Source organism: Manacus vitellinus, unplaced genomic scaffold (genome assembly GCF_001715985.3).
Source record: "Manacus vitellinus isolate BGI_N305 unplaced genomic scaffold, ASM171598v3 scaffold_27_pilon, whole genome shotgun sequence".
In the NCBI taxonomy this organism is placed as follows: domain Eukaryota; kingdom Metazoa; phylum Chordata; class Aves; order Passeriformes; family Pipridae; genus Manacus; species Manacus vitellinus.
In genome coordinates this window covers 6,104,139-6,123,109 of record NW_021940039.1, presented here as the reverse complement: position 1 = coordinate 6,123,109, position 18,971 = coordinate 6,104,139, and the positions used below count along the sequence as shown (strand labels likewise).

At 48.3% G+C, this 18,971-nt stretch overlaps 1 protein-coding gene across 1 annotated transcript; it reads right to left on the bottom strand.

Moving 5' to 3' along the window:
• Positions 1 to 150: 150 nt before the first annotated feature.
• URM1 (ubiquitin related modifier 1) lies at positions 151 to 18,890 on the bottom strand. Its single transcript, XM_029960584.1, has 6 exons — positions 18,877 to 18,890; positions 18,592 to 18,759; positions 15,967 to 16,037; positions 4,142 to 4,223; positions 3,068 to 3,116; positions 151 to 2,366 (listed from the first exon to the last, which is right to left on the bottom strand). Exons 1-6 carry the CDS (start codon positions 18,888 to 18,890, stop codon positions 2,298 to 2,300), a joined length of 453 nt encoding a protein of 150 aa, XP_029816444.1. The 3' UTR covers positions 151 to 2,297.
• Between the last annotated feature and the right edge of the window lie 81 nt (positions 18,891 to 18,971).

Here is an 18,971-nt window from a genome sequence, read left to right as displayed (position 1 = left end):
CGTTCTAACAGAGAGGCTTTATGAATCCACCAGCCAAGCGGCTCGGCCGGGGCTGCCAAGGAAACCCAGGAGGAGGAGGGAAGCATTACAAGATCCGAGCAGAATTTCACCAAGAGCCTATCTAGGACAAAGCTGGAGGCAGAGAATGTTTTAAAAGGCTTTTATTTCAGAAAGTTTTCGCTGTTGTTGTTTTTACAGGATTTTGCTGTACCCCTCTTCTCTCACCCCCCTGGCTTCCCTCATCTTCCCATTTCTAGCTTTTTTTAGCAGTGATTGGCAGCTTTTACTACGGCAGGAGCTAAGCCACCTGGGTCTACCTGCACTATTGAGGGGAATAACAGCTCCCAGGGAAGGAACCCATCCAATCTGAGCAAACAGCTGGGGGGGATGAGAACAGACAAGCCCAGCCTAAGGCACAGAAGCAGCGTAGAGGCAGGGCAGGCAGCAGCGCTGAAGACAAACCTGCCTTTTCCCATCGGGTTTCAGTCCGTTTCAAGCTGCACACCACACAGGTTCCTTGTTTTTTCAGCCAGCTCCTACCATCACCTGGAATCCCCTTCCACTGCCCTGGCCCAGCAAAGCTAACAGCCAGGAACTGGGGACAGAGAAGAGCCTTTGGCCCGTCCGTGTCATTTACAAACGGCATGAGCTGGACTCAAGTCGCTGTGGCTGGATTTGGAAAAGGCTGAATATCAGTTTGTCACCAGCAGTGGGTGGAAGGTGGGGTTCCTCAGATGCAGCAGCATCGTAGTCCGTGGGTGCTTTTAGTTACGCAGGTTGTGGAGGGGTGAACGTGAGAGAGGAGAAGTCAGCTGAGGGAATTACTCTTCGGCACTCTCTGCATCAGACAGCGGAATTCCTCCGTCAGGCGCAGGGCGGGAGAAGCTCCTTGTACGCAGCACCCGGGATGCTGGGCCAGGCTGCCCAAGCAGGGGCTGCTGCACTGGCTGCTCCCTCCTCCCACCTCCTCCTCACACCTCCTGGAGACGGAGGGCTCTCGGAGCAGTGTGTGGTGCAGATCAGCTCCAGGATGCACCGACTGAGCACCAGCGAGCGGGAGCTGCCGCCGGGGACTGTCATGTGCTGCCGGAGCCAAGCCCAAATGCAGGTGAGCAGGGCGGGGGGGCAGGAACAACCATCCTGGGTCAGACACTCCTGGAAGCTCACGCAGCACGTTTCAGACCTGTGGCACCAGTGCTATGATCTGACCCGGTCCCTCCGCTCTCGCCGTGGCCTCTGGGCTGGCAGGGGCCAGTCCATCCATCCGAGGAAACTTCTGGAAAGCCAACAGCATCCGTGCCCTAGCAGAGCCAAGCACACCCACTTCTGCAGCGCTCACAGGACTTCCTCAGGGCACATAGTAAGAAGCCTCTCCCACTGGTGGAAAGGGTTAAAAGCCTGACTTTCCCAGGTCTTGGCACTTCAACTGTGCATCTCCAGCCCCAGCCCTTCCCCGGCCAGGCTGCAGCTCCCACCTGCACAGAACGCAGCACAGCCCGATCAATGCTGTCCATCACGGTGACAGAAAGATCATTTGCTGCCCTGATCACTCCGTGCTGTCTCAGGCTGGGTGAGGGTTTGTTTCCCCTCCAACCAAATCATTACAAATTGACGTTGTTTGTGGGCCAGCACTTCCCCCTCTGCCTCAGTTCCAGTACGAAAACAGCATGAGGGATCAGAAAAACAGAACTTTTCAAAAAGCCTATTTCTCTCCTGCGTCCCAAAAATAAATACCACAAGTGGAAGTCACTACAGAGGGCTCTGAAGCTGTCATGTTTGCTACCTCATAGAAAAGCTAGGCAAGCCACTTTTTGTTTCCTTGCACTTCATGCCTCACCCTTCCCGTGGCTGGGGCACAGACTAAGTATTGTGTTAAAAGAATCCTGGTTCCCAGCACCAAGGCAGAGGCATCCCAGCCTTGCCCCAAAACAGGCACAACTCCCCCAGAACACCTCACTGTCTGCAAAGACACATCATCCTACTCAGGGTTCAGCACCTCTTTTCCTCCCATCACGGAAAAATAAAGTCCCACATTCTGCAGGTGCTCTCTGCTCATTAGGGTACCTGAAAGTGCAGTCAGGAGAGGTGAAATGAGGACCAAAAGATGGATGTTGTTGTGGTGGACAGTAGGCCGCAGGCTGCAGGGCTTTATTTGGATGTGTAGTAACAAGAGAACACGGTGGAAAGATGCAGAGGTCAGGCACAGGCAGTTCAAGAGAGGTTTGGGTGGGTTAAGGTTTTTGTTTGGGGTTTTTGCGCAGGGACTTGGATTTACATCCTCTTGTCTTTTCAGGAGTTCACCCGCCGTGCAATGTTGAGATGAAAACCACATTATCCTGGTCCTGGAGTTTATAATCCAGCTCACCCTGCAGGCCAAGGGAAAAAAAAAATGGTTTAAATGTCATTTCCAAATACAAGCTGCAAAGAGAAAACAGCTCATAAAAAGATGGTGAGTGTTAGGGAGAGCAGAAGGGGACAGACTGATGTTTTCATCACAAGAGAAGTGAAGGTGAGGGATCAGCCACGGTGCTGATGCTCATCAGCCCACAGCGCCTTCTGGACCAGGGTTTTGACAGAACAGGTGGTTGCCTGAGGCAGGAAAATAGTGAGGGGCTGTTTGTTGTCTGAGCACAACAGTGGGCTGAGAAGGGAAGACATTTACCAGGTGCCTGTTTGGGTAGAAATCTCCCCGTGGCCTTCACCTGCCAGGTACCCCCTGACTCCAGGGAAGGCAGTTCTGCCTGGGGCCTGGAGCTGCCAGTACCCACCACAGTCACCCTACACATGGGGGGACCCACCAGCAGTCAGAGGTGCAGAGCCCAGTGCCAGAGGCCAGGGAAAAAAAGGGTAATCTCTCTTCAGACCTTGGCTGGCTGATGAGACTCAGCAGGTTAGAGAGAGGCTCCAGGCTCCTGAACAGACACAGCACAGGAGAGAGATCCCAGCCTGCCCCTTCCCCCTCAAATACAAGATGTTTTACTTGGGGCAAGAATCAGAAACAGCTTCTCTGAGAGCAACCAAAGAACAGAGAGAGCAACAAAGAAAGTCAAATTTAAGGAGTACAGACCATTAGTTCCCAGTCTGCGTCGTTGATGAGCACCAAAATTCCTGGCCTCCTGCAGAACAGAGAGAAATAATTAGGATACAGGTCTGCTAAAAAGCTCCACAAACAGTTAAGAACAAGGGATGTCACAGCACAGATCACAAGCTGACTGCTTATAAAGCCAAAAAGGAATCCTAGCATGGAGGTGGAGCAGGTACAGTCTGTGCCCTTTCTACATCAAATAAAGGGGAGGCAGGAGCACTCCCAAAGCTCATTTGAATCGAAACGCACCATTCCCGAGGATGCTCCAGGATGATACATTTCCGTACGATGCAGAAGAGCCAGGTAATTAAAACCCACGCACGACAGTCGAGCGCAGAGAGCTCGATGTGAAGGTAGGGAAAGCTATTCCGGTGCCCCTACCACAGGCACTAAACACCTGGGATCCACTCCAAGCCCCTGATTCCGAGCAAAGGGATTCCCCTTCTTTGATCTTCGGTGTCCTGCAATTGTCTCTCCTGTTACCAGGGGACCTGGCACACGCTCCAGCTCACAAAGATCCGTGACGAATGTTAAACACCCCCAGCGCCACCCCGCAGTCAGGGATGGCTTGCACAGCTCACTCTGCTCCATTTCTCTTGCCTTCTTTTTCTTTTTTTTTTTTTCCTCCTCGCCCCCCCTCATCCTCCACGAGGCTGGCCCCATTTTGACAATAAAAATACATTTCCCAGAAGAATTATTTGTTGGCATTTCTCGGAGCGACTGCTTCAGTCCCAGTGATGTCAGCAGGGAACGGACAGACCTGCTAAAACTCCTGGAATTGAGGGTACAGGCACTATGCTGCTCCAGCTGACATCAGAGACAAGGTCTACGTGGCCCTGCTTCATGTTTAAGGTTTAAAGATTTAGGGTGAGAGCTGCAAAAGATGATCTCTGTGGACAGTGTGAGGTGTAGGTGGGACACCTCCCATTATCACTTTAGCAAATCCCATGTTTTCATGGTGATTGACTTACTTCTTGCAACCAACAGGGAAAAAATATCCTAAACCACGGGGATCAACAGAAAAATACAAGGAGGATTCGTAACAGTTGTACTTACACAGATTCCCCTTGCATAAATAATTCTGGTCGTTCTTTCAACATATTCTGTTTGATCCACTTGAGCAGGTTTCTGATATCCCCTGGAAGGAGAAAGGACAGGGTTTACAAACTGCCTGATGGCTCCTGGTGATGCAGAGCAAAGTGATTGTTTATCCAGAAAGAGCAGATGAGGAACATGCAGGATGGGTGGGGATAGCTGCAAAGAAACCACCTAACAGGATAGTCCCCCAGCAGCCTCCCACAGGCAGTCCTGTCCCAGGGGAGCCCAGGGCTCTGCCCCAAACCCCACAGTCTGGTACAAGAGGTTTCCTCAAGAAAACTCATCCCTCAAAGAATGGATTCAGCACCAATCCAGCAGCAGACCCCCAATGTTCAGACCTCTTTAACACATCCCATATCCTGTGTGTTCTGTTATCGCCCAACAAATTATGTCTAATTGTCTGTGTGCTTAATTAGATTTAAAAAGTCCAAACAAGCAACCCTAAGAACCTGAAAAGAGCAAAGACAGACACTATCAGCACCAAAACCAGCACGAACTCTTGGAGGCATGAGCTCTGGGGCCCAAACTCGTCCATGACTACACACTAAACACACGTGCAGCCACTGGCCAGTCATATTTTGGACACTTGCAGCATCCCTCAGCATCACACCTGCTGCCATGGAGTGTTCCCCACGCTGTGCCTGCTACCTCCTTCTACACTTGGTGCTTAGAGCTTCTTTATTAAAGCTCAGCCTTTATCTTTCCATTTCAGTAGGTGACAGGAAGAATTTGTCTTCATGTAAAAGGAGGAGGAGACACTGCTGGTGGGTTTTTATAGTATCAATTTTACTTTGTGAGGGAAAAACAATTTCTTTAGTGATAGCATCAGTTAATTTCCTATTGGAGAGGTGAGAAGAGACAGAAGGGAGGGGGGAATAATCTGTTACAGGGTTTAGAGAAGCTGACAAATTGCAATGTGGAGTTCTCCTGCATTTGCCTCTATATTTCACCGTTCCACAAACCACTTCATCATTCCGAATCCACAATCAGTTATTCTCCCGGGGCTCCTTTAAACAGCCTTTTGAAAGCCCCAAAAGAGTTTTGTTTGTTTTTGAGATGCAAGGAAGCTTTTTGAAGACACAAATCCACCAGTGAGGGCTGGAGCCCTGCTCCAAGACAAGCAGGGATGGCAGGATGGGTTTCCAGGTCTGTCTCACGTGCAGTAAGCTCGCCATAGTCACAAGAAACCTTTCCACATGTGTTTCTCTGAGCTAAACTCACTCTGTGTACCATTCCCTGTGTGTTTGCTTCATGACCAGTGAAAATAAATGTGTGTGTAGTGGCTTGACTCAGCCCAGGCCTTACTCCAGGATTTTATGGGATCATGGATGTTACCCAGAGCAGAGCTGGGGTTCTTCCAAGTAACATCACCCCCTTTGCTTCTGCCACACCAAGGATTAACAGCCCTGGTGTAGGCAAGTGCACATCAACTAGGCAATGGGGATATGTCCATCTGCAGCAGATGGGGGCCTTTTTCCTGGGGAGAGAGGGATGGGGATGCTCTGAGATTCCCTGTGTTACCCCCCCTTTCCCAGGGTATCGGTGCCTCCAGTCTGTCCCCAGCACCCCAGTCCCACCACAGGGCTGCCTGGAGCACAACAGGTATTGCTGCCTCCGAGCACTGGATCGCCCTGATCAGGGCAAAAAGAGCTGCTTTGTGCCTTAAAACTGCCTGGTGAGCTGGATCACCTGCCTGGGGCCAACCCACGACTCCCCTGTAATGGTATGTAGCTAAGAGCACAAAATAGACCATTTTCTGCCTCTTTTCTTAGCAATGTGCACCGGGGACAGTGAGAGCCGCTCAGAAGGTGTGTGTATATACATATATATATATATATACATATATATATATATATACACATAGATGCACATATATTTTATATATATATACACACACCCACCACAGTGGTCCATCAGCCACCAAAACAAGAGTTAACCATATCTGCCTTCCCCTGAAAAATGCTGCTGCAACGTCAAGCCCTCAGGATCCCACACCCAAAAGGCTCCCGCTCTCCATCACCAAGAAATGAAAGCAGGAGAGGAAGGAAGATGGAGAGGAGCCTTCAGGAGGAGGAGGGGGGTGTGAAGGGGACACCAGCCCCACCGCAGCATCGCCCGCGAGCTGTTTCATATTTATGCACTTGCAGCAGGGCACACAACAATGAGCTGTGCCATATACCATTCTCCTTGCGTGGAATAAGCAGCCCTTTCCTCTGGGACCTTTCAGGAGAGATCATTTAAACAGAAACACGCTGCACCAGCTGGATAAAAGACAGCCACCTAGAAGCAGCCTGGACGGAGGGGCGAGAGGACTGATTTATTCGAGGCTGAGCTGGAAGACTCCCTCACCCCATCTCCTTCCATAATAAATGTTATTTTCAGCCCCACCTGAGCCTACATTCATTTACTCCTACCCAGAGGTCACGTACACACATACTGAAAAATTTAGACAGCAGGAAAAAAAAAAACCCTGATACCCCTGTACATGCCTTCCCCCCTCCAAAAGGCACAAAAATTGAGACCCTTTCTCCACAGCCAACCTTAAGACATAATACTTTCATCTGCTTTATCAGCACTGAATTTTTTCACCCACCTTCATGTCTCTACGTTCTGTACACCAATATTACTAGAGCGAATCAATTATAAGGGATGACAAATGACCACAGCCACACCAAAACCATCTCCCACAAGTAAGATATTGAAAAGGAACAAGATTACTTGCATTGCAAGGGGTCTGGGGAGAAGCCATCTTGCAGCTCAGCGCCTCGAACAGCAGTGCTGATCAACAGCTCAGGCCTCTCTATATTCTCATGATGGAAATAGTAGAGGTAAGTTACAGCACAACTGCTTATCTCTTACAGTTGACATACATAGGATATTTTCTTTCTGATAGTATGCTACAGGTCTAACAGGTTCCCAGCTCCCTGGGCCAAGGATTTGCTGTGCAAACAGCAGGTCCTCTACAGATGACATAGAAGGAAGGAAAAAATCTCAGCCTGGTCAGGCATCACACTCACTGACAAGTTAAACCATCATCACAATGCATTGATTTCACACTTGTGTTGGTTTGAAGCTGGTCCCCATCACAGAACAGAGGTGTTTGCTATTGGCAGGAGCACAGTTGTACTACAGGTGCTGCCATTTGGCTGCAAAACCCACTGTGCATTTTGGCTCAGCAGGGAGGTTCAGGTGAGAGCTGAGACAGTACAGCATTTTGCTCCAGTATCACCAACTCAAGCCCAGCTCATCCCAGTAAGGACATATTTTTATCTGCTGCATGGTCTTAATGAAATCCTTTTGGCAGCCCACTTGATTTCACTCACAGCAAACAAATATCAACACCAAAAAACGCTCTCTAATTCTCATTAACTGTCCTCAGCATGACCAGAGGAGCAAGACTGAACTGGCCCAGGATGCTGAAATATTCTCAAACTGCAAAGGAACGACTGAAGCACATGGTAGGAAATCCCTGTCTTATTTGTATACACAGACAGCTTCTGTTGCCTGTGCTAACAGTACATCAACTCCCCCCCTCCAAATTCTCAGGAAAAAATAATCTAAAGTTAATTAAAAAAAAAAAAAAAGAAAAAACGACAAACGTTTGGGAAAACTGCTTAGTTCAAGTGCACAGATGGGAGCTCAAGCCCACAATATATGCAGAAAACAAATCACCCAGCGAAACACAGCGCTCAGGAAAACGAGGTGACACAAAGTCATTGCCTTGTCACACAGGCAGACGGGATGCAGGAACTGCAGCGAGCACATACAGAACCCAACAGCCTCGGCTCCTTTTCAGCCCAGCTGCACCACAAACACTCCTGGATGTGGCAGACAGAACTGCACAGTCTGCTCTGCCCTCCTGAGAATCCTCCAAGGCCTGATCTTCTGCATTACCCCAACTGTTCCTTCATGAAGAATCTGCTTGAGCTTCCTATGGCACAGGAAAGCATCTAAGACTCCATTTTAGCACTGCCTGGAACAAGAGCCAGGGTTCATTTGCACCCTCAAAGCCAGGGCTGAAATCCATAGATCTTTCCCAGCTCAATAAAACCTCCTGGGCCTGACAGATTCATCAGTGATAACTCAGCAAGGAGGGCACTTGCAGAGGGAAACCAGGTGCCTTGAATAAGAAACACGAAGCTGGGTGTTGCACTAGAAGGATCTCACACTGAACTGGTAAATGTGCAGACTCAAGGAAGGATTTTGTGCAACTGTGATACCAGTTGACACAGACACACAGCTCTTGGCTCCTTGGGAGCTGCACAGGTCACTGGCAGATTCACACACACACACACAACAACCAAACACTTTAAAATCCACATTCAAACCCACACAGCGCACGCAGTGCCTCGAAGGGCATCCAGAAGGAGTAATTACACCCATATTCTTGTCTTGGTTGAAGAACCAGGATTATTTCAGGGAAATAGGGGAACCCTATAAAGGCTGAACCATGGAAAATTCCCTTCTGGTCTGCAATAAATAAGATATATGCAGCACTGGTCACTAAGGGGTCAGTGCTGCCAGAGCACAGCGCTTTCCCGGCCGCCTTGCGGATCCCTCCCTGTGGGGTACCATTTCTTTGACCCAGAATAAGATCATTTATCATACTGACCATGGCTGAGCTCCAATTTGCTGAGGTCACTAACTCTGGACGAGCACTGCTCCACCCACATTCTCAGCCACCGGCCTGTAACCATGACAAAGCCCCTTCCCTGCCGCTCCTCTGCCATTATTCCCCCTGCCTGCATGGAAATGTATGGAAAGACAATTTGTATGCCCCTTTCCCTGCTTAAGCAGCCTGTTTTTAAAACAGACAAACCAGCTCCCAATACCTGCTGTCCCTCTAGGTGCACGACTTCTCTTTTGGATCTTAGGACCCTCCAGGAATCTGCTCCCTAAAAGAGCTCAAAACCTGATCTAATGGATCCTTCTGACTCCTGCAGTCTCCCATCTGATATGCAAATCATTCTATGAAGCAGACCATGGTGTGCCATAAACTGCAGAAGAAGACCTGGAATAGCTGATGTGAATGGAGTCACAGGCAAATGGGTTTGGTACTACACAGAGTGAGCAGCCAGGCAAAATTCTGCAGCAAGAGGAAAATCCATTTTGTCTGACAAGTGCACAAGCCAATCCTGCCACACACTGGAATGGGCAGTGATTTAAGTACTAGGGAAGAAATTAGGGGGTAACTACAGCCAGGCATAAGAGAATCCCAATGGTTGCTCTCATCTGTTCTTGTCTGCTTTAAACTAAGGTCTTGGCTTGTCTAATTTTAAATTGTTTTATGACATCTTTTTTCTTGCTTCTCAGCTAAAAGAGCAACACTCTTCTTCATTTTCTTGTGTCCACAAAATGGGAAGGGATCACAGAGGTCTTTCACAGCCTTCCTGTTAGCAGTGAAGACTCAGATCCCAGCTATCACCCAGCAATTCTCAGCCCAGAGGTTTTAATCACAACGCTCATGAGCTGGAGAGGAGCTGCTTGGGATCTTCTGCTCCCCACAGATTGCTAGTAGGAGAACACAAGTTCAAGAGATCTCCAATTCCACCGCTAGCCAGCAGCAAGCCTCCAGATCCATCAGCTCCCACGAAAAAAAAAGCAGCTCCGAGCTGATTCTCAGGGTAAACCTAATCCCTACTCATTTCCAAAGTCAGAGCATCTAATCCTGTAACACCCAACGCTATTGTCACTTCAGGCTCCCCAATAAATGCCAGTGCACCAAACTGTCTCTTTTAATTAGGATCACAGATCACTAGTGCTGGCCCAGGGTCTTGCCTCTCCTTCAAAATTGTCAAAGGAAGGAACAGAGAGAGCCTCAAAGACCATCGTCCCCACAGCCAAGTACCAGCCTGGGGATCGCACACATTAAAAAACACATCTCCTTAACAGGTCCTGGGATTTTATTCCTCTGCCAGTGCAGAATTTTTCTCAACAAAAGACCATCCTGAGCCTTGCCTGCTCTGATTTCAAGAGGCTTGAGCAGTGTAGACTTGCTACCAAACCCCAAGGAGACTGTGCCATGGTCTAATAGTTTTTGCAGTCAGGAATCTTCTGCTAATGCACTAAACTCCCATTTCTTCATTCCTCCCAATCAATCTATGCTAGATGATATTGCATCACCCTGGCTATAATCTGTCCTTCCCAATGATAAAGGAGATATCCCACCTCATCACTTTTCTATTCATTTATCCTGTTTAACCTTGAATGTTACTGGTTAATTTTTTTTTAAGCTCTCAAGAAGACAATTCAGAGAATGCACTGCTAACCACTGGCACAAAGCTCAGCCAAAACCCAGCAAACTGAAATTTCCCCTCTCTTCTGTTTTCTGGTTTCTGAGTTTTATGTGTGCACACAGGCACTGGGGGGTTAAAAAGGGAAACCTTTTTGCTATTACAAGATACTACACGGAGCTCATGTGAGACCCCAGACCACAGAGGAAGGTGGCTGCTCCTGCCAGCATGCAGAGGGATTCCCTGGCAGCCTGGCACTGCCCTGCACACAGCCAGCACGGCCGAGGGAATCCCCTGGGCTGGGCTATCCCTGGCACTGCCAGCTGGATCAGAAAATGCCTTGAAGTCAACTCCTTGCCCCCCTCCCAGCCTGGCTGGTGGTTGGTGTCCCCTGTGGCTGCTGGATGAGTCAGTGTCTCAGCTCGGCTCAGGAACTGCCATGATTTTATTCCTCTAAATACGGAAATCGCCTCTCGCTCTCGGGCTCAGATCTGCTTTGCTATTATTAGACTTTCATACAGGGCCAAGCACCATTAAACCGATTCCTGTCCACCCAAACCAGCCACCCCCACAGATACTCCAAGCCCCTCGGTCTCACTTGAAAGGGGAAAAGAAAGGGCCAGTGAGATGATCAGGGTGGAGGAGAGGGGGGTTAAGATTTACAAGTGAATGGAGGTAAGAATGGAGCAGTTTGTGGGATAAAGGGGCTGCGGAGGGAGCTTTACAGATGTGCAGAGGGACGGCGGCTCATTGTTTAATTAAGCAGAAAGTGGCTCTTTTGAAAAGCAATTTTGCACAGGAGCTCTGAGCTCAGCAAACAACTCCTGCGAGTGAGGGCAGGAGGAGAAAGGAACAGCTGGCCCGGAGCCGTGTGAACCGCATGCTAAGCGGTTTAAAGGGCCCGGATCCTCCTCCCCAGCCCTGCTCCGCTGCCACCCTCTGAACAGCGCTGTCAGCACAGCAAATCCCACCGAGAGAAAAGAGGGAGCGCAGGGGGGGTGGCACGGAGGGGTTATCCTGCTAGGTGTCCACACTGCAATACAGCGGCTGGGAAGGAGGGTGTAACAGCCCGGCTTTGTTATCCCAGGGATTTGGTCACACACAAGAGCTGGTTTCTCAGTGCTTGGGAAGATCCTTCCACAATGAGTTGGGATGAACTGATCCAGTAATGTGGCTCCACGGCCTCCCGGGAGGGTGCTGGGGCTGCTCCTGTGAGGATGAGCGTTTGTTTCCCTGTTCCCTGGGAAGGGATTCGTGGTCTCCCTGGGACAGGGACCCGCAGCCAGGACGGCTGCACACGTGGCAGGGACTGCTCCATCCCGAAGTGGTAGCCCTGCGGCACCACACCGGGCTCTGTGCTGCAAACACACTGCTGGATCCTGCAGGAGCAGCCAGAACCCAGGATCCAGCCTGAGCTCCCACCTTATGTCCCCTTCCCTTGCCACCAGATCTATAATTTCCTGGCTAAGAGAGATGCAAGAGTAGGATGCACAAGCAGGGGACTAACCTGAATCCTTTGAGAGCTGTGAGTGCCACACACTGTGGTTAAAAAGATTTGACTGCATGAAGTTTTCCATAGAGCTATGGGGGTTTTTTTCTCATCATTCTTCTAATAAGCCTCTGCATCACCCAATATATTTTTATTCTTTCTTTGGAGCAAGTTTTAAAATGTTAGGAATAATAAACAGAGCAATAAAAGCATTCCAGAATATTAATGACTTAACTACAATCTACTATGTAGCAATAGCACTGGGCACTTACAACCAACACCAACTGCTATTCCTGATTTTACACGTTGTTTTGGCACAGCACCCCAGTCAACTCTGAACATGTGCCATGTTGTATTTTTTAAGCCACTCTGCCTGTATCACAGGCCTGATCTCTTGAGATCCCCAGGCTCTTTCCTGAGAAGATGAATGCTCCCAAGTCCCCAGCAGTCCTCCATGCTGGGCAGAACAAGGCCCCTGGAAAGCAAAGCTCTTGAGGAGCAGACCATGCTCTTCTCTACAGGGATTCAACTTAAACAGCACTTGGCAGATTATTTTCATTTTCCCGCTTAAAAAAAAAAATCTGATTATCAGTGGGCTTTTTTCCCTGGGGTTTTGGTAAGAGAAACCACAAACAATTACCAAAACACACTGATTAATAATTTATCCTTCCAGACTTGTAAGTGCCAAAACACAGTGTGAATTCATGATTAGCCCAGAAGACCCGAGCGAGCACTGCTGAAACTGGTCACTGCTGCTCCAAAAACACAAGTCTCACCACTGATGCCACAGGAGAAGCTGGAATTCAAAGGCCTGCAAGCAGCCTGCAGCACAAGTGCCAGAGACTTTACACACAGCCCCAGCCTCTGGATGCAACATCCAGTAGACAGCACAGCCAGAGGGGTTTTGTAAACACTCTTCATCAGCATGATGCTGCTGAGCTAAACCTGCAATGACTACAAGGGTTAAACAATGCCAGTGACTTCCTACCCTCCCAACAGCATCCATGCAACCATGGCCAAGACAAATCCACCACTGTGAGTCCCAGTGAGGTGGAGGAAGGAGCTCTGGCATCCCTTGCAGAGCAGTCATACAATGATCTATTTGATTACTGAAGCACTTGGTTAAATTACTGTGGCTTGTTTCAGGAGGAGGCTGCCAAATACATTTTCAGTTTTTAATCTAGGGTTTCTCTCTTTTATGCTCCATTGTCTCTAATAGCCTCTTAGATGCTTGAAAATAAAGTTGATTTCCCTGCCAATTTAATCCTCTCTCTATGTGACAAATATCGTTATTCCCCCAGCTGCTTTCTCCCACACACTGTTTTCATGCAGAAGAAGCCAACAGGGCATAATGCCTTTAGATCCTCTAACAGCATTATCAGTGAGATCATCAGAATAGCCAGCAATTTGGGGTAAGATTCTTGTCTCACTTGAGGTCTTCTTTCTGCAACAGCTCCACAAGATTACACAGGACTACACAAAGTGTGGCTTAGTTAGATCTGCTGGCCTATGCACATACACCACACCTTTTCAAGTTCCTAGTTGGCAGCAACTTCAACATGCAGGCTGAGGTAGCCCTGCTTTGGAAATAAAGAATTGCTGTTCAACTGATATTAGGATACAAAAAGCCCCTTGGATAATAAAAATAGGTCCCGCCACACGGTTGTACCCCTTGTGGCTTGCTCTTGTCCCATTTGCAGCTTCCTTCCTTCTGCCTTTCCTAATCCCTCCAGGAGTCCACCTCCAGGCATCACAAAAGGACAGAGAATCCAATCTTCTTGAAAAAAGTTAACTGGATCTGGAACCCACCTACTTTCCACCTACTGCCCGTTACCAGGAAAAGAAAAATGATCCCAAATGATCAACCGACGTTATCACTCAGAGAACATTGACTGCCCCTGTCAACTATGGAGCACAGCTTGTTTTATCATGTAAATAGATGTAGGTATTTCTTCATATAATTTTCTACCTCCCCCCACCTCTGGGATATATTTAAAAATGCCTAAACAATTAAAATATTGCTGTGCCCAATGTCCCAGAGAGAAGCAGCTACTCTGCAAAAAGGAGGACAAAGACAAAAATAACCTAGAGAGAAAGGAAGAGTAGGTAAGAGAGGCCAAAATGGCCAAAAATAAGCTTGGCAGATAATGAAATCACTTAAAATGGGGTTAGAAGTGCAGGTGTTCAAGCAGTGTTCATGCTACAGGTCTTTCCCTGGAGTACTCAGTGATGGACATTCAGGGTAAGCAACAGGATGTGCTGAGCAGAACTGAGCTGTTTTATTTCTCTAATCATTGCAATTCTGGCTGCAGCAAGGAACATGCTATATATATACATATATATATATATATGTGTGTGTGTGTTTATTTACACAGAGATAGGTGAATTAAACTTTCTTAGTGTGAACCAGGGAAATACACGGCATTAGGAACAACATAAAATCGCACAGACTTACCAAATTTCCTATTCACATGTTTTTTATGTGATTCTATTGATTCCTCACCACTACAACATAATGGTCTTCTGGAAATACTATGAGGGGTGTCTCCAGCAGTCTGTTACTGTCAGACATTAACCCCACATGTTCCTGCCTCATCCCTGTGCTGCAAAACATGGCAGCAGGAAAAGCTGGGAGCAATAATGCGCTAGATGAATCTGGAATGAATCACTGGAGATCATGAGTTTGAACCCTGAGACTGAGACAGACCTTCAGGGAGAGATTTATCCTTTAGGATAAACTCAGATCCTAGTGAAGTCCACAGAAGTCTTTGCAGCAGCTTCAATGGGAATGGATCAGGCCACAAACAGTTGCACTGCTGACAATCATGGGGCTAGAAGAATCATTTTTTGGTATTAATACCCTCCCTTCCCCTGGCAGAAATAAACATCTCCTGTAATAATCCCTTCTTCCTGAGTATCTGATCATGGTTTGAACACCACCAAGGCAGTGGGTGTTACTGGGTATTTTAAATTTACAGAGCACTGAAGAAAATTACGCTCTATCCCCCAAGTTTATAAACCAACTAAATGAGTGTTTTAGCATTTCTTCACTACCTTCCATTTAAGGATCTTAAGTGCTTTAACAGTGCTGGAATTTAATGCTGAACTCTCTTGTGATACATGAAAGTATCACTACAACCTCACTAGCAACAGGGGAAAGTTAAGCAACATGACTAAACTCACAAAGCAAATCAGCATCAGGTCATGTTTCTGGAGCCTCAGTCCCCGTCCTTACCCACAAGATAACACAATATTCCAGTGCTCCTAATTATATTTGAATTACACGTACTTATGTCCAAGCATCAAAAGCACTTCTACCAATCTCTAATTACTTCCAGGCACAGCAAGAAGATTTCAGGCCTGGAGGTTCCCAGCACACAGATTATGGTATTAGCCATTCATGAGATATTAGTTAACATTCCCTGATGTTCTGTATTATTTCAGTTTATAATCCCACTCAAATATCACAAAGCAGTGCTATCTAGGTGGAAGAATTCAGAACATACCTGTGGCAAAATTACATTGCCACTGAAGTATGCACACACAAGTGAGTTAGTGCAGCACTGCTCAGAATTGATATAAAATTATTATCTATACTTGAAAGTCAAAAAAGTAGATAAAATAAGTTTATGTTACACTGCTACACCCCCCCCCACATATCTATACACTACATACACACACACACACATATATATACATATGTGCCTTTTGGAAATCTCAGAACGGGCAGGGAAAAACAATGAGAGAAGAGGTTATTGGTAGTTTCAAGTACCAAGCAAGACAGACACAGACTTGATGGAAACATCCAGAAGCTGTTGTCTATCCAGGAGGAGGGAGGCAAGACTTAAGGAAGGACTCAATTCCCAAGTGCTTAGAGGACAAGGAAAGATGCTCAGACTTTGAGGACCAACCCTTGTTTTCCAAGCTACCCAATCCACGGCACGTCTGAAAGAGCTTTTAAAACACTTTGATCCTCACTGCCAACTAGAAGTGCTGTACAAACCAGCTTTGTTTCATCTGTTGTCATCCTTTCAAGTTATCCAGCAGGTTCTGATACTCACAAGGCTCTGGTTGACAGGGCAAAGTCACCTGATGCTTTTTGACACCATCGAACAAGAGTTCTGCACCACCTCTGAAATAAAAACAATGAACCACTGAGATTTTGCTTTATTGTCAGAAGGGAGACAGTACAAAAGAGGCGATTTACATAGATGGCACAGCAGAGAAAACAAATGACACAGACTATATTTAGCACAGGATTCCCTTTGTCTTTTTTTTTTTCCCCTGTCACAAACCACAAGTTCTTGGGGGGGAGCTGCCAGATCCCATCTCCAGCACATACAGGAGGCTCTGCTGTGGGCCAGGACCCCACAGTGCCAGGCATTATCCCAAAGGAACGGGAACATGGTTCCCATCTCCGAGTGCTCACAAACCTGAACAACATTCCAGCCACCACGTCACGTCCAATGTTGCTCATCCCTGACCTCTTTTAGCCAGAAGTCTCAAAAACTGAGCATCCCTCTGGGATAAATATTCCCCCAGTTTCCACTTGTGAACACAGGGAGAGAGGAAACGACTCACATGAGGTTACAGAGCAAGTCAGGGGAAGCAATCCCCGAGTCCTGGCAACCCTTTCTTGATCTATGAAGTGTTCCCGAGAGAGACTTGACTGGGGGAAGCGAGTGGAGAGGATGACAAGTTAAAATATAAATAAATAAATACACAATCCTCCTACACTGAACAACTTGATGAACGTCCCTCCTCTGACACTCGGAACACCCTGGGGGACCAGGGAACAAGAGGTGGCCCCTGCAGGCACAGGAGATCAGGTGTGAGCAGGACATGCAGAGGCTGCTAAGCACAGGAGCTGGTCCTCACACTGTGATTTAAATTGGGTCCAGGCACCTAATCTTAGGCTCTTCAAAGGAACAATTAATTTTTGTAACTTCAACTCAGAAGCCTCAGCAAACTCCTCGCCTTTCTGGAAAAAGAACAACTGTGAAAGTCTTGGGCTTTACCAACATCCATCAGTTTTCATGATGTTGTGAGGCCAGAGGCCAAACTCAGATTATAAAACTTCATCGTGTGAGTAGGGACACGGGTAATAAACACAAAAGCTACTTTTAGATATGGGACATAACAGCAGAGTGTGACCTTTTGACTCTAAACTGAATTCTAGACTGGGTAAGGTTTTAACAACTAGAAAACTCTTAAAAAACTCAACTCAATACTCAAGTGAGGCTGAAAAATGACCAACCCATTTTCAAAGGGCACATAACCGTGGCAAAATATCCTTCCAGCTCAAATGTAGATTACTTCAGAAAAATTTCCCTATGAAGTTACTTTACTGGTGATTCTCCTCCCTTGGAAACCAACACAATAAAGAGAAATATTTAAAACCAACCAATCCCCACCTAAAGAACCAACAAAGATACATCCAGACGTTACTAAGCTCCTTTAAATTCAATATCTAAAAATGCCCCAGTAGGTTTTCTTGGCTCTGCAGTGGCAGAGCACAACAGAACCCTTGTTGTGCCCTCGGCAGCACTACTTATATGCAGCAAACCCTCCTAAAGGGCACTCTGTTGGTGTTCTTCCCCCAGCTCACAACAAATAGTTATCTCCAAATTGAAGCAGCGATTTATTAACACGAGCCCGAGATTCATGGGAGGGAACAAGTCACAACAATTATATGAAAAACATTTTTTCATGTAATGAAAACAAGGTCACGCTTTGTTGCAGCGGGAAATGTAGATTGCAAGATAAGGTCCTTCTGTAAAGCGGGAGCCGTGGGGGACTCAGCTGTGGTTCCTACATAGAGAGCTCATTTATGCATTTCCAAGGGAAGCAAAAATGCATTTCACTCTTCTGGGAAAATTAGGAGAGTTTGCTGCAGCTGGAAGCGGGAAAGACTGAGGAAAGGATTCTTAAGGAGAAGGGTGTTTAAAGGGTTATGGTATTTCTGTGTTCGTGAAAGGGTGGGAAAAAGCGAATAAATAGCAGCCTTTTAGCTTCGGCTAAAAGGAGGCTTTAACGAAATAACACCAGTATTTCCACAAATATGCACAGCTTCCACTGCAAACGCTTTAGGTTCCCAGGGCCAGAGTGTGAGCGAGGCTGATATTACAGTAGAAAAGGCCTGGAAACCAAAATGCTGCAGAGTGAGGGTGCAGCTGTTTGACACCGACACAGCTGGGACACAAAGCACAGCGAGGGCACATGTACACACACAAACACACACACAAGTACACGTACGGAGGGGGGGAAAAAAGCCGAAAAACGAGTGGGAGTTTTTTATAAATAATTTTAATAATTAAAAAAAAAAAAAAAGAAAGAAAAATTAGAGGTAGAAAGTAGAGAAAGGAAAGGAGTGGCACAGGACGCTCACACAGAGACGGCAGGAGGCCCCGGGGCAGACGGGCAGGTCCAGCGCTGCGGACACCCCTCGGCGGTGCCCGACCCCTCGGTTCCCCGGGGGCGGCCGCTCCGCCAGCCCGGCCCGCAGCCCCGCGCAGCGCGGCGGCCGGGCCCAGGCGCGCGCCCGCGCGGGCCAGCAGGCCACGTGCAACCAGCCGCGCGCGCCTCGGTGCCGCGGCGCCTCACCGAGGGCACCATCGCGGCCCTGCCCGCCCGGGCAGCGCCCTGCCTCCGCCCGGGCCCCGCTCCCGGCCGCCGCCCGCGCTCACCCGAACTCCACCTGCAGCGACACGGGCGCCCGCCATCTTGGGCGACGGGCGCGCGAGAGGGGGCCGGCGCGCGCGCGGGCCGCGCCGGAAGTGCTCGCGCGCCCGGCTTCCGGCCGCGCCGCGTTGCCACGGCAACGGCGGGGGATGGAGAGGCGGCCTGGGCCGAGCCTGGGACCGGGGCCCAGGAGAGCCCCAGAGGAGCTCCCGCAGTGCCGGGCAACGCGGCCTGTGTCCCCCGAAAGTGCTATTTTTAAATACCTGCGCGCTGGCGCCAGGCGATGTTACTTTAAAATACCCATTTCTACGCCAAGTTCACGACTGGTCGCGCACAGAGCCCCTTTCACATGCTTAGGGCTGCACACAGAGCCCTTGGTGTGCCC